General features: G+C 53.8%; 3 protein-coding genes across 3 annotated transcripts; all 3 read left to right on the forward strand.

Annotated features, from left to right (window-relative positions):
- Positions 1 to 313: 313 nt before the first annotated feature.
- CTRU02_210309 (kinesin family protein) lies at positions 314 to 3,680 on the forward strand (the record flags this gene model as incomplete). The annotated part of the gene is made up of 4 exons (XM_036729761.1): positions 314 to 353; positions 418 to 457; positions 519 to 638; positions 695 to 3,680. The coding sequence occupies 4 exons, from the start codon at positions 314 to 316 to the stop codon at positions 3,678 to 3,680; spliced, it is 3,186 nt and encodes a 1,061-aa protein (XP_036578603.1).
- A 3,309-nt stretch (positions 3,681 to 6,989) lies between these two features.
- CTRU02_210310 (endothiapepsin precursor) lies at positions 6,990 to 8,287 on the forward strand (the record flags this gene model as incomplete). Its single annotated transcript, XM_036729762.1, has 2 exons — positions 6,990 to 7,719; positions 7,791 to 8,287. 2 exons carry the CDS (start codon positions 6,990 to 6,992, stop codon positions 8,285 to 8,287), a joined length of 1,227 nt encoding a protein of 408 aa, XP_036578604.1.
- A 5,561-nt stretch (positions 8,288 to 13,848) lies between these two features.
- CTRU02_210311 (uncharacterized protein) lies at positions 13,849 to 14,538 on the forward strand (the record flags this gene model as incomplete). Its single annotated transcript, XM_036729763.1, has 1 exon — positions 13,849 to 14,538. The coding sequence occupies one exon, from the start codon at positions 13,849 to 13,851 to the stop codon at positions 14,536 to 14,538; it is 690 nt and encodes a 229-aa protein (XP_036578605.1).
- Between the last annotated feature and the right edge of the window lie 60 nt (positions 14,539 to 14,598).

Consider the following 14,598-nt stretch of genomic DNA (forward strand, 5'->3'; position numbering starts at 1 on the left):
ACATTGCCCTCTTGCGACTCGGCGGCAGAGAAGAAAACCACATTCACTAACCCAAACAGCTGCTTCGCCCATCTCGTTAATTCTTCTCTTTCTTCTTCTTCTTCTTCTCTTTCCCTCCTTGGTCTGCTGATGCTCGGTCCGCGCTGCAGAGCGGCTTTGTTTATATCTTGAATTACACACCTTTGCTGCCACCCACATCAGCTGACGATACCTCGGAGCTCGGCTTCGGCTTGTTTACGGTGTTGGATCGCGAGTAAAGGGTCCATTTCAGGATACACATCTCCTACATTCGACGTACGCGACATCAGACAATATGGTCGTCGACCCTGGAGCATCGTCCATCACGGTCGCAGGTTCGTTTGGTTGTCGCTGTCTGCTGTGTGTGCTGCCGTGAATGCTTACTTTGGCCATCTGCAGTTCGAGTTCGACCTTTTACGATCCGAGAAGCTGCGCAATTGTACGTCGGTCCCATGACATAGTTGCTTGTTCACAAACCAGTCGATACTAATCGTATGTAGAGTCCGAAATGATGAGGGTACCATGTTTCTGGGAGACGGCTCCCTCGCCGCCATCCCGACACCCAAACTTCACACTCGCGGTATCCGACAGGTGATCAAGGTCGTCGACGACCAATGCCTGTGAGTGTCCTGTTACCTGTTGCTCCTTTCAACTCGCTCTGACACATGCTTCACAGCGTATTCGATCCTCCCGAGGACAACCCCATGCAGAAGTTTTCCCGCTCCGTCGTGCCCAACGGTAAGAAGGTCAAGGATCAGACCTTCATGTTCGACAGAATCTTCGACGAAAACTCCACACAGAACGATGTCTATGAGGGCACAACAAAACAGCTGCTCGACAGCGTTCTCGACGGCTACAACGCTACCGTCTTCGCGTACGGTGCTACCGGCTGCGGAAAGACGCACACCATTACCGGCACATCGCAACACCCAGGTATCATCTTCCTCACCATGCAGGAATTGTTTGAAAAAATCAATGAGCGAAGCCAAGACAAGACCACCGAAATCTCACTTTCCTATCTCGAAATTTACAACGAAACCATCCGCGACCTGTTGGTCCCCGGAGGCAGCAAGCAGGGACTGATGCTCCGAGAGGACTCGAATCAGGCCGTCTCCGTCGCTGGCCTGACCAGCCACCACCCCAAGGATGTTCAGGAGGTCATGGACATGATCGTGCAGGGCAACGAGTGGCGGACGGTCTCACCGACGGAGGCCAACGCGACGTCGTCGCGTTCCCATGCCGTTCTCCAGATCAACGTCGCCCAGAAGGACCGTAGCGCCTCCGTCAACGAACCACACACCATGGCCACGCTCAGCATTATCGATCTTGCCGGTAGCGAGCGTGCCAGCGCCACGAAGAACCGCGGCGAGCGCCTCCTCGAAGGTGCAAACATCAACAAATCCCTCTTGGCTCTGGGAAGTTGTATCAATGCCTTGTGCGACCCTCGCAAGCGCAACCACGTACCATATCGCAACAGCAAGCTTACTCGACTCCTCAAGTTCTCCCTCGGCGGAAACTGCAAGACTGTCATGATTGTTTGTGTCAGTCCCTCGAGCGTCCACTTTGACGAGACGCAAAACACACTTCGATACGCGAACCGAGCCAAGAACATCCAGACCAAGGTCACTAGAAACGTCTTCAACGTTAACAGACACGTCAAGGACTTCTTGGTCAAGATTGATGAGCAGATGGCCTTGATCAACGAGCTCAAGGCCCAGCAGAAGGACACCGAAAAGATCTTCTTCGCCAAGTTCCGCAAGCAGATGGAGAAGCGCGACTCGGTCGCCCGCGAGGGTGTGCAGCGTCTCCGCGCTGCTTACGAGAACTCTGCGTCGGAGCGACAGGACAAGATCCACAACATGAAGAAGCTGAGAGCCTTTGAGAAGCGCATCGGTCTGCTCTCGGCATGGATTGCATCTTTCGACACCGTCTGTGACACGAGGGGAGACGAGGACTCGATGCCCCCAGCTCTTGTTGCCATTCGCAAGACGGCGCAGGGCATCTTGGTTGAGTTGGAGCACAGCCGCCAGCACATCCACCAGAAGCTCGAGAACACCAACTGGGAGCGAGCCATCGACACGGCGCTCCACCACAGCCTCAAGCAGTTGCCTGGGGGTGAGGCCGACAGCGCCGAGGTTGATAGCCTCACTCGTGAGGCAGAGCTTCTCAAGTCCAACTTTGGCCGGGAGGCCAACAGGGAGGTTCTGGAGATGGACAGGGCAGGCGACGCCGCCATGATTCAGGTTCTTCTTACAGCTCAGTTCGATATGTTGGCGTCACTTGCCGATACGCTGGCTATGAACGAGGAGGAAGCGGTCACGCACGCCAAGCAGATCATCAATCGATTGCTGGAAGCAGGTTTCTCGGCGGCGTCCCTTGTCGTTAAGCCGGATGGCACCAAGATCCCTCTCGAAAAGTTCTCCCCCACCAAGAAGGGCACTCCGAAGCGCAAGAAGGCTGCCGTGAACCACATCGTGCCGATCCCGCAGCCCATGTTCGCTCCAGCGTCCGAGCCGGCGCCCCAACCGCAGGCGTCGCCCATGAAGTCATCGCCTCGTCGTAAGAAGACGGGCGCTCCGCGAAGCCCCCGCAAGGGAGTCTCATTCACTCCCGTGAAGAAGAAGGCAGAAGCTAAGCGTGCGGTTCGCTGGAGAGACGATGAGACGGAGCAGGGAACCCTCGCGGATTTCGAAAAGACACCTAAGAAGTTCGATTCGGCATCGGAGCAGAACTCGCCTGACAAGTTCGGTCCGCCGCTGAGGATGCCGGCTCTCCCCTCTTACCTGCAGGAGGACAACACCGTCACTTCCATTGCGTCCGACTCAAGCCCTTCTTTGGAATATCCCGAGACCACGTCTATCCCCATGGCGAAGCCTAACAGGTTCCAGGCAGGGTTCTTGACCAAGGGAGCCAGCCGCGTGTCGTCCATCGGCCAAGGCTCTCCTACAGCCCCAGTGCCGACCATGTCGTTGCCTTTGGGATCGTCACCGCTTTCGGACAGTGGATCTCGCTCGGCTCCTTTGCGCGCCCTCGACATTCATCGCTCTTCCAACCTCTCGCCGCCAGCGTTTCGCTCTAGGATCGCGAGGGCTAGCCCGCCTCCGAGAGCCTCCCTTTCCGGCTCGGGTTTGTCCGTCGACGAGAACAACCCGCCGGCATCCCACACGGCGTCCGGTTCCGAATCGGAATCCCCTACCATTGACCCCCGAAAGATCCGGTCGGCATTGCAAAACATGAAGAAAGTGCGCGGCGGCGGCGAACATCGCCGTATCTCGTCCGTGTCGGGCACGACATCCTCAAATGCTAGGCGCATTTCCTCCATCGGCCCCATGACGTCGAGCCACCACCGGGCATCTCTCAGCTTCTCGGGTCCTTTGGCTAGTAGCTCAAACGGTATCTCGCGGCACCGGCGAGCTAGCGCCGAGCGAAGGCTCTCACCGCCCATCACCTGCTCGCCACCCGACATGCGGGGCGACCGGGCCTTCACCCCGGGTCAGGCCAGACGGATGCACCTGGGAGGTAGTCTGAGAACGGACGGGGGAAGCCCTCAAGGCCGGATCGCCAGCGCCGATTTCAAGAACAGACGCATCACCATTGGCAGTCTCGCGTCCAACGGAAAGATAGAAAAGGCATCCAGGTCGAACACGGCCGGCTGGCGTTGAGTTTTGTTTCAAAATCATACCCATTTGTTGTTGTAGTCCCCTTAGGTTATTGGGGGGGAGTCTAGGCTGTGTTTCTTCCTAATTTTCCAGTAAAAGGCGTTGGGCAACTTGTTCACTCGGGTTTGTAGTTGTCATTCAGGCTTTGTTTTGGCTGTATACATCGTCTGGCGGGTCTGGTCGAAGAGACTGTTTGGCTGGCTGCTGTATCAATAGGTCCTGGTCTGGTTATATTCGCAATTCATATAATGACAATGCATGAAGTTCTTGGAGAGTAGTGGTTGTTATTGTTACATCAAGTGAAGGGTGTGTATTCGGCTAAACGGCGAATAAAGTGTGGCTCAAGTGGGTGGGATGGGGTTCATAGTATGGTTAACCTTTTCAAATTGCAGAGAGCTAGTTACTTGGTTCACCGGCCAAGACTGGCAACCCTTGGCCCGTCTATAGCCGGTGAGGTCATATCGGACTTAAAAAGGTGAGAAGATCTCGCTTCGTCTCGCAAACCTTTTTGTATTTTTGGAACATGCCGAACCACGCGAACTACTCGGTGCTGTTGAACGGGTTCGGGGACGTATCCGATCAGTGTTTTGTCGTTTGTCTTTTTCTTCTTCTTTGGACGGTTGGGACGTCATTCACGTCAAATTTTAAACCATGACCAAACATTTCAGAGTTTCGCATCGACGATGGTGACTGTTTATGAGGTTGAAGTCTTTTGGATGAGAATATTTGGTTGTGAGTTGGATTGCGGTGGAGGACGACATTTCATGATGAGATTTGCGATGGATACAACTCAAGTCATGGATTCAGAATAACGACCGAAAGGGAGAAATAACATCGTCACCTTGAACGAGTTAACAACATTTGAGAGAGTACCGACTTATTCGCACAAAAGATCACTAAAGCGATGACCTCACAACCTATGAATTGGTCGGAGTCGGGAAACACAAATGCCGACCGAGTCTTATCTCCAAAAGTTCAGATGACAGCTGATAAACACCATCACACGTAGCAACAAAAACAACAAACAACGGAAAGCAGGGGAAACAAGTCGTTTAAACTACCTTGGGCTGCACTCCACTGAGATGAACAACAACCAAATGGCTGACGGGCATGTGGGCCGTGATAGTGAAATGGCATTACCTAACAAACTTCACGGTACGTAATGGAATCGTTGCTTTACCTAACAAGACTTTCTTACCAGGGAAGACCCGGCTGGGGGACGACTGGCCGTGGCCCCGAACGGCGCAATCTTATTTCAATCATGCTTATTCGCCCTGATCGCCGCCCCAACTCTCGCGGGTGTTTTGTTATCTCTGCCGCCGGCAGAGAAACCTCGCCACTGGTTACGGTATGTGGGTGTGTTTCCTATGTAGTAAGGGCGGAGGTTATGTTATCTCGAGCAAGGAGACCGGCTCAGTCGGCAAGGCGGTGTTCGACCGTTTTGGGCAACTCGATAAAAACTACCTTTTTCACCGTGTCAACCAAACCACGGAGCGACAAGATGAATGAGGAAAGAGAAAGATGTCAAGTAGAGTCTCGTGATGGAGAACCCGGGCAGAAGAAATTCAAGGTTCGACAGGCTTTGCGAACTTTTGCAGACGCAACCCGCCACAAATCGCGCGACCATCCATCTCATGAGGCCATCTACTACTACTACTATTACTCTACTATGATGGCGAATACAAACAGTGCCTAGAGACCCGTGTAACCGCCAGCACGTCATTTGACAGGCCAGACGCCCATTTTATTTTCTTTGCTAATTCCGCGCGCATCGCCAAGATGGAAATCGACAGCCGAATCCCCGTCCGTCCCCTTGGATCCGTTGACAAAGAGAAACATGCCTTGGTACCAAGCGGAATCCATTACTTCACCCGCGCTTCCTTCAGTCTCCCCCTCCTGCATCTCGCATCTCCCCCTCGCCTACTCCCCTTCCTTCCCGTCTTGGCCTCGATCTCATGCCTGAGAATGGTTCCCTCACCCCTCCCCTAGACAAATGGACGAGGGGGGGGGGGGGGGGGTGGTCGGGTTGGAGTTGTCTCTCGTATGCGGGATTGCGGGTGGAGACTTGGCGGTAAAGCTTGTTTCGATGTGCCGAGGCGCAAAGACGTCGTCAATTGAAAGAAAGCGTCAAGACGACTTGGCTTTGGAAAATGGCTGCCACTGGTTGGTAGTATAATGATGGCGCACTTTTTCGAGCATGGTTAGGCCCGGTTGTGTCTCGGAGCTGGGTCTGACGACTCCCGGGGCCATGCCCCGAGTAGGTAGGTGCTTATTTTCTGCTCCCCCATTTTCAGCCCGCTCGACTCAAGTCCATTCCGGGGCTACATAGTGTAGGTATCCCGAGCCTTATTCAAGAGATTTGAAAGGGGGGGGGGGGGGATCGTTCAGCTTGCGTATTGGCTCCCCCCTTGGCTTTCTCCTCCGCCCTGCCGCCCTCTCCGCCCCGGGGACCCATATACATCAGCTGTTCCGGCGCCTACACTACTACTCCCAGGTAGTACTACTCCATGTTGGCCCTTTTTTTTTCTCATCTCATCTCCTGCCTTGGACGAACGAAGAGCCGCGGTTTGGGGGTCTGGCTTCCTCTTTGGACCTTCTCTTTTCCATCTAGCTTCCTGCCAGTGGAAGCTTGTGAAAAAGCTTAGTCCGGTCCATTTGTGGCTACCGATTCAACCGGGGATACGCTGGCAGTTGTCACGGGCTCCTTTTTTCTACACCATACTAACACTACGTAGTACCGTCGGTAGGGATGGGATTGAAGCTGATGCCTCGCCCTCCCCCCCCTGGCTAGCTAGTCAGTCAGTCGAAGCTGTGAAATGGGAGCCGCCATTCGCAAGTCTCCTTGTTTTACTACCACCCTTTCAATCTAAGCTTGGCCCATCTGGATCCCCTCGAGTCACGATGCATATGCCTGGTTACGCTGTACAATCTATGGAGTTGCGACAGCCTGTTCGGATATGACTCTATTGGCACGATGTTCCCTCTTGGAAGGTGGTATTCTCTCCCCGGCTATCTCGTGCCGGACACCTTGATGCTTGAACTGACGCCCTGGTTGATGCCATATCGAGATTCGTGAAGGCTGGTCTGTTCGAGCAATCTCGCCGTTTCCCTTGGGCCACCCTGGGCTCTCCTCGTCGACGTGCCATACCATCGTGGAGTCGGCGATGAGGATATAAGGACCAGTCTGTTTTCCCATCGTCGTCTTGTTCGTCTTACCTCTCATCCTCATCAGTCTCTCCAGTCTTCGTCCTCGTCCTCATCCTCTTTTCTGCACCTCTTCTCGGTATCCTGGTCTTCTGCCTCCTGTTCACCATGACTCTCATCACGGCCCTCACCGCCGGCCTGGCTCTGGCTTCCACTGCCGCTGCCCTCCCCGCGGCCAACGCCAACGAGAAGCGCTTCAGCGTTGACCAGATCCGCAACCCTCGCTACGTCCGCAATGGTCCCCTCGCCCTGGCCAAGGCCTACCGCAAGTACGGTGCTCCTCTCCCCGAGGACCTCGCCCAAGTTGTCGCCAACATCACCGCCAACAACGGCGCCGCCAAGCGCGCCACCGGCAGCGTCGCTGCTAACCCCCAGGACAACGATGTCGAGTACCTGAGCCCCGTCCAGATCGGCACCCCGGCCCAGACGCTCGTCCTCGACTTCGACACCGGTTCCTCCGACCTTTGGGTCTTCTCCACCTCCACCCCCTCAAGCCAGCGCAACGGCCAGACCGTCTACGACCCCAGCAAGAGCAGCACCGCCTCCCGTCTCACCGGCGCCACTTGGTCCATCTCCTACGGCGACGGCTCCAGCTCCAGCGGTGTCGTCTACAAGGACACCGTCTCCGTCGGCGGCCTGTCCGTCACCGGCCAAGCCGTCGAGGCCGCCTCCAAGGTCTCCACCTCTTTCAGCGAGGAGAGCGACCTGGACGGGCTCCTCGGTCTCGGCTTCAGCTCCATCAACACCGTCTCCCCCACGCAGCAGAAGACCTTTTTCGAGACTGCCAAGTCCAAGCTCGACGCCTACCTCTTCACTGCTGACCTGAAGCACGGCACTCGTAAGTCGTTCTTTTTCGCTTGAAAAATAACAACACACTTGTGTGTGAGACGATGCTAACCATGTCAACAGCCGGCAAGTACAACTTTGGCTACATCGACTCCTCGGCCTACACGGGCGCCATCACCTACGTCCCCATCGACAACTCGGACGGCTGGTGGCAGTTCACCTCGTCCGGCTACCAGGTCGGCTCGGCCACCTTCACGACCACCTCGCTCAACGGCATCGCCGACACCGGCACCACCCTCCTCCTGCTCCCGCAGTCCGTCGTCACGGCCTACTACAAGCAGATCACCGGCGCCAAGTACGACTCCTCCCAGGGAGGCTACACGTTCCCCTGCTCCGCCGCCGTCCCGGCCTTCACCTTTGGCGTCGGCAGCGCCCGCATCACCGTCCCGGCCAGCTACCTCAACTACGCCCCCGTCAGCACGAGCACTTGCTTCGGCGGCCTGCAGAGCAGCTCCGGCATCGGCATCAACATCTTTGGCGACGTCGCTCTCAAGGCTGCCTTTGTCGTCTTTGACGCCGCTTCTAACCGTCTTGGTTGGGCCAAGAAGACTCTCAACTAAAGTTATTTGTTGATGAGTCGGGGAGGAAGAGGAGGAAATCCTACTTAGAAAACCCCACCCAAAGTATCCGGATTGAGGACTGGAAAAGAGATACTGAGCTGAGGGGGTTTGAAGTTGACAAGGGCAGGATTGAAAGTCATGTGATTGATATAGTCACGAGTCACGAATTCTTATACATACCTTTTTTTTTTTTTTTTGCTGATCCATTTATTACATTGGTGGATTATGAGATGATGACGAGAAAGTCGGGTTTGGGAATTGGGGGTTTGATATGACTCAAGATACAAATTTGACGTTGGAATGGATATACGTTGGACTTGGTGTGTCTAAGTTGCAACCGCTCGTGGGACATTTTCCGTGTATGCAACTCCGTAGTGGACTACACACACCCATTCTTCCACTTTGTCTTTTTTTTTTCCGTCCATTCAAGAGCGTGTATTGAATCGATCGTGTCTATATTGTCCAGGTCCTTTTTCCGTGGTTCGCCAAGACTTATACATTGCCCACCCCCCTCGTGCCCAGCACACCACTTTCATTTTTTTTTTCTCCCTCCCTCTCTTTTAATCCATCCACGTTTCCTCATCACACCCCCAGTCGACCATGTACTTTGTCCTCCACCCCAAAACTCAAATCTCGCCTTTTCATTGGTTCTTCTTGGCGTTGCGGGAAAAGCTTTCGTGGGCTTGGCAGCAGGAGGAATCTGCTCCCGTCTAGATTGCTTAGGCAGCCTGGGCCCGTGGCCGGTGCGGGCTTGCAGCTCAATGCATATGGGGATGTTGGCCAAGGGATGTGGGTGGGAGGGACGGACGGGGGGGGATACACCCTTTTTTTTGTTTTAATTGAATGGGAGGAAAGTGTTTCTCTTCGGACACCGTATACCGAGGTGCAGGCGGTGGCTGATGAGGAAGACCAAGGGCCCTGTGAATTGAATTCTCGTCGCCATGGGAGGGGGGGAATTGATTGATTACAAGGCGTCTGTCCGTCCCTCCCACACCCCCTTTGAACATGAACAGCCAAGGATCGCTAACCATATTGTCCAGGGTTATATTGAGTCCACATTGGGTGAGACGCTGGCGATTATGTATAATGTGTGTGTGTGTGTGGGGGCGGCCGGCGGGAAAGCCTGCTGGCGAATCTGTGCTATTTGCGAATCTTTTGGCGATTGGAAATCAATCGTCGTTACAGAGTCTTGACGTGTATCGTTTTTCCATCGGGGTTTGAGTCCTCCAATGGGGGGAATCTTGCGTGATGAGGGGGTTTTTTCTTGAGAGAGTTTGCTACGTCGGTCCTTGGCGCACAGATGGTCGAGCTGCGGTAACGGGGGGCCGATCTCGATTGGAACTGGCTGATCCCGTTGTAAATTTGAAGTCGTGGTAGGTGGTGGAATTCAGGTTTCTTACGACGTTGCACTTAGGAGGAGCTTTACAGAGGCGATTCTCGCGCCACCGTGATAGTTACAGTTTACGGTTTATGAGGATGGTCATGTCATGGCAGATCGGCCGCCTTCTCTGGTCATTGTCATCGACGAGAGGATGGTCCGCTCCGGATTTAACGGACAAAAGATGGTCACGATTACAAGTCTGCTTCCTGGGCAACCAATCAGATACTTGCGATGTGCAGTTGTGATCACCATCAAGAGCATTCTGGCATCTAATTCGATCGTCCACGTTCCTTCAAGGTGTCACACAGGACTCGGGAACGGCGACGCGCCGGCCCTCGGCTCATCATACGACTTGGCGAAGTCCAAGGAGTGATCTGTTTCCCTTTCTAGCTTCCTATAATCCATCGCCACTTGTGTATTGTATCGACATGTTCGTTCGCCTTTGACTTTGATAAGCAAGAACTAGGTATGCAAGAAGAAGTGAAGGATGGTCAGGTTTCGGTTCTACCGATGGCTAGACGCCGCGGCAAGGATTCGTAGCCGGACGATATCGTACTTGTTTGTGCCTGTCATTATATCCCTAAGCACGGTACAGATGAGTTAGAAGCTTTACTATTTGTGTATCGACAATGATGGGTTGCGGTGCTCGCCATCCAAAGAACCTCTGTCAATGATGTACGCCCATTGTTTGATCAGTTGCTTGTGTTGCTAGTTCGCTTGGGTTGTTGTTTCTGAGCTGAAGAAGTTGCGTTTATTGCAGAAACAATCTCTGACCGTAGCCACGCAAGTCTCGAGGGCCGTAGTAGGCCACACACGAGAGCTCTCAAGATAGCCATATATGCCGTCGATATAATGGTAGATGTTTCAGTCGCCACCGAGTTAAGCTGTGTCGCTGGGAGCTGAGAGGGATGTTTACTTACCTAAACCGCTGGAGGAAGAAGCTTTCGAAGCTGTTTCTAGTGGATATCGAGATACGCGAGGAGTTGGAAGGAAGGAGCTTCTGATTCATGGCCACTCAGGACCTCGAGAGTGTCCTTAAGCGTCAGTATCTCGAGCTGAGAATCTGTTAGTAGTTCATTGTCTGTAAGCTGAGCACGATACCATGAAAACACCACTCAAGTGACCAACACACTCAGATGTCACGGTCACGACAGTTAAAGAAGTTCGAATGTCATCTTACCTTGGCAGACATCTCTGACGCCGCTCTAGAGCCATTGGCGAGGAATTGGCAACTGCCATCAAGAGAGACAACTGCCATTTGCAAACTGGAAGGCCATGACGTGAGGTGTAGGACAGAGAATTACGACCATCTCACTCTCGTGGCCCGGCGACAGGGCACCGCTCTAGTAAACAGCTACCCTCTTCGGAAACCCCAGACGCGACCCCCTGGACAGCACGACCGCGACTCCGAAGTGCGGTGAGGCAGCTCGGGTCCCGGTAACAGCGAGCTCAGGGGCTTGCTTGCAGACGATGCAGCCCGTTAGGTCACATCCCGGTTCGTCACGACGACATGTCAGACAAGAGGCAGCAGGAACGGAGATGTGAGGCTTGAGAGGAGGCTGATCTTGGCATTTTGAGGCGCAAGAATTGTGGGTAGGGAGTCTTGGGAGAATGCACATTGTTCATCTACCAAGACTCATGGCACTGGGCAACAATGCTTAGATACTTAGATGGGCATTGGCACAGGAGGCCCTTGTATCCAACTTGGCATGCGTATTCAACGTCAAGTCTTGGACGAGAGCAACTTGTTCGATACTGCTATTCTACAATATCTGGGTTCGGCGACGAGAGCAAACAGTTGGAGACCACGAATTTCAAGAGCGCGTCTGCGCAGGGACACACCGCGATACAATAACCATCGCGTCCCATGATATCGAGGCGCGGACAGGGAGCAGGGGGTGGGGGAGACGGCCTGGGGAGCATGACAGCCAGCTGTGCATCCGAGCCCGAGCTGCCGGTCGCCAACCTGCGGCGCAGGACATCAAGCTAGTGTAGACTACGTTTTTGGACAGAGTCATCGCGTAGAGGAAAAGATTCCAACTTGGGCGACACACGATGTCTAAACGACCGTATCAGGTTTGGCAGGGCCCGAGGACTCGGGTCGGGTGCCAGAGTACGAAAATGCATGGTGTGGCATCGCATGATGCTGGCCTAGTCGGGCGTCTTGTGCCATTAGCGCCCTGTGTGCGTCAGCTATGGTTGGGTTTACGCGGATGCAATTAACGACGAGAATAAAAATCAAATCAATGAGTTCGATGATGATGATGATGCCTGGAAACCAATAACGAGGCGTCGCACTACACTGAGGATGTATTCGGCCTCGTGGAAGTAAAACCAGGCTAGGGACGATCCAGTTCATCAGGTTAAGGACGCAAATGAATTTTTCCGTCAAATAGATGTGCTTCTTGAAGAGTAGCCAAGACTTTTAGAGAGCCAAGAACTTTCTTTTGATTTGCCGCCACACAGCCGACGCCGTCGTTGGAGGGATGTTGGGGTGAGGAGGAGGAGGAGGAGGAGGAGGAGGAGGAGGAGGAGGAGGAGGAGGAGGATTTGGGTTAGGGTATGTCTGGCACACACCGTCTTTGGCGTCCGGGATTTTGTTTGATTCGGGGCCTTGTCTTACTTGTTGACCCCAATCTATTAACAGAAACTTTGCTCAAGTTGCTGTGGAGTCGTAATGATTGATTAAAATTATAGGAAAAGGTTGTACCGGTTACTGTAAAAACCTGAATCTAACTTGACTAAACATTACCCAGAATCAAACTTGGAAAACACGAAAGACGCAAAAGGCCAAACTTGGGAAACCCAACCTCTCCTTCAAGTCCTCGTTTCCATGTCTCTCTTTAAGGGGGTGTTCGTCCCCCAGTTGGCGTGGCGCGACCCCCGACATACATCTGCCATCCCCCTCATTATACCCCCCGCGATCTCCAATGTTTCTCCATCCTTTTTACTCTCACCCGCGTCCGTTCTCCGCAGAATCCACCGGATTGGATGGGTCGACAGAAATGGGTGGTAACTGTTTCGAGCAAAACAACTCGACGGCTGGTGAGTTGTTCACTGGTACTTCGTATCCTTGCCTTACTCATCTCGTAGGTAGTTGTACAACTATTCTCGCCAACTGGTCATAACACATCGTTGTCATCGTCCCATTCCCAAAGACTGCCCCTGTTGGTACGAAATGTACTATCCATGACGATACATGTGACCTAAACTCAGTCCAGCTTACTAGAGACTAGACCTCCCACCACCCCTGTCCTCATCCATTGATCAACCTATCCAATCCATACAACCCCGGACCAGCCCCTTGTTCTTTTGCCTTTTTGCCTCGTCTCCTCTTTGGCGACCTTTTTCCCCACCCCCACCAGCAGCCTAAATTCTGTGATTGAAACGATACGGCTGCATTCCCTCCAACGAATCACGCGCCAGCTCTGTCGCAGGGAACGGCCGATAGCTCGGCGGTCCATGCCGCAATGAGGATGGCCGCTTTCATTTCGTTACGGTCCAGTCTCTCTGTCCTTCCAGCCATGCGCCTGCTGTGACAACGTGAGAGAGGTTGTCATGTCAGCTCACCTCTCATCTCTCATTTCTTTCCCGACGCGCCCTTCGTAACCTGGGGGGGCCACATGGGGCATCTCTGGGGCCCCAGAGAGTCCACCTCTATTGCTGTTAAGCTTGACTACTAGTATGCGGAGCCAGTTCTGTAGCTCAACCTGCGGCCTGTTTATCAACGATCCACCAGACATGAACGGCTATGCCGTATGCAGATGGGGTCCCTCATCTTCAAGGTCATTTTGCCGGCAACTCTAAAACGTAGTAACTAGAATGTGGTCCCACGGATATGACGAGCCCCCTAGACAACTTGATCCAATCTGCTTTGCCGATGAAACCCACCTAACGGATATCACGCTGTTGCAGCTCCCGCCTCGAATGTTCATCGGAGCCATGTTGATCCAGTGGCATGTGTCCAAACGAGCTGTCGTCCTGTGTCTGTGTCTGCGTCCTGCGTCTGACTGAAAAGTGCCATCCGGCTACGCTAGCTAGTAGCATGCCCAGTCCAGTCTTCTGAGACTAGCCCCGGTCATGGCATGCTTGTTGTTTGTTTGCCGCATCCCATCCGTCCGCCGCAGCCAAAAGCCACCACCCCAACGCCCACGCCGCACACCTCCAGAAAAAGCTTGCCATGTTCCACGCTTCCCTAGATGCCTCCAATTACAAGCCCTGGTCGGCTGATCGCAGAACCGAGCCCCTAGGCCAAGACGTTCCTCTACCGCCCCCGTCAGTCCATCGTTCTCGGGCTGTCCTCCCGCCTCGTCTGAATGGTGGAAAATCCCATGGACAATTCACCGTCCGTCTTGGTATTCGTTGCGGCTCGATTTCTTGGGGTTTTTTTTTTCTTACCAGAGCGAAGAGATGCAGAGAGAGAGGCACAGCTAGCTCCGACTTGATGGATGGGCGGCGGGCGAACAAGGCCAGACTAAGAGACGGGACAGGGGTGGTTCTTTGGGTTTGTACCAGAACACACGTACAGGAGCGCACCGCGACCAAAGCCCACCACCACCACCCCTGGACGGAGGAGCATGTACTCCTCTCACACACGCAGTACTGTCGCGGAACCTCCAATCTGATGTGGATGGCAAAATTTCTGACTAGTTTAGCTATGAGGGGTCCCCGGTTACACTGGGGAAGAGGAGCCCTTTGGATCAGCAAGGGCAAAAAAGGAAAACCACCGCGCCTGGAGTTCTGGATATATCAAGGTGGCCATCTCGCCCTCCTCATCACCATCGCTCCCTTCTCTCTTCGTCGCCTCGTCCTTCCACCGCCTTTCACAACCCTTACACCCCCTCTCTCTTCGCCATCTCATCGGCTTTGAAGAGGCTCAATCACCAAAAAAAGGGTGTTAGTGTGTGTCCAATCGGCCACTTCTTCTTCT

Source organism: Colletotrichum truncatum (genome assembly GCF_014235925.2).
Source record: "Colletotrichum truncatum strain CMES1059 chromosome Unknown Contig_0006, whole genome shotgun sequence".
In the NCBI taxonomy this organism is placed as follows: Eukaryota; Fungi; Ascomycota; class Sordariomycetes; order Glomerellales; family Glomerellaceae; genus Colletotrichum; species Colletotrichum truncatum.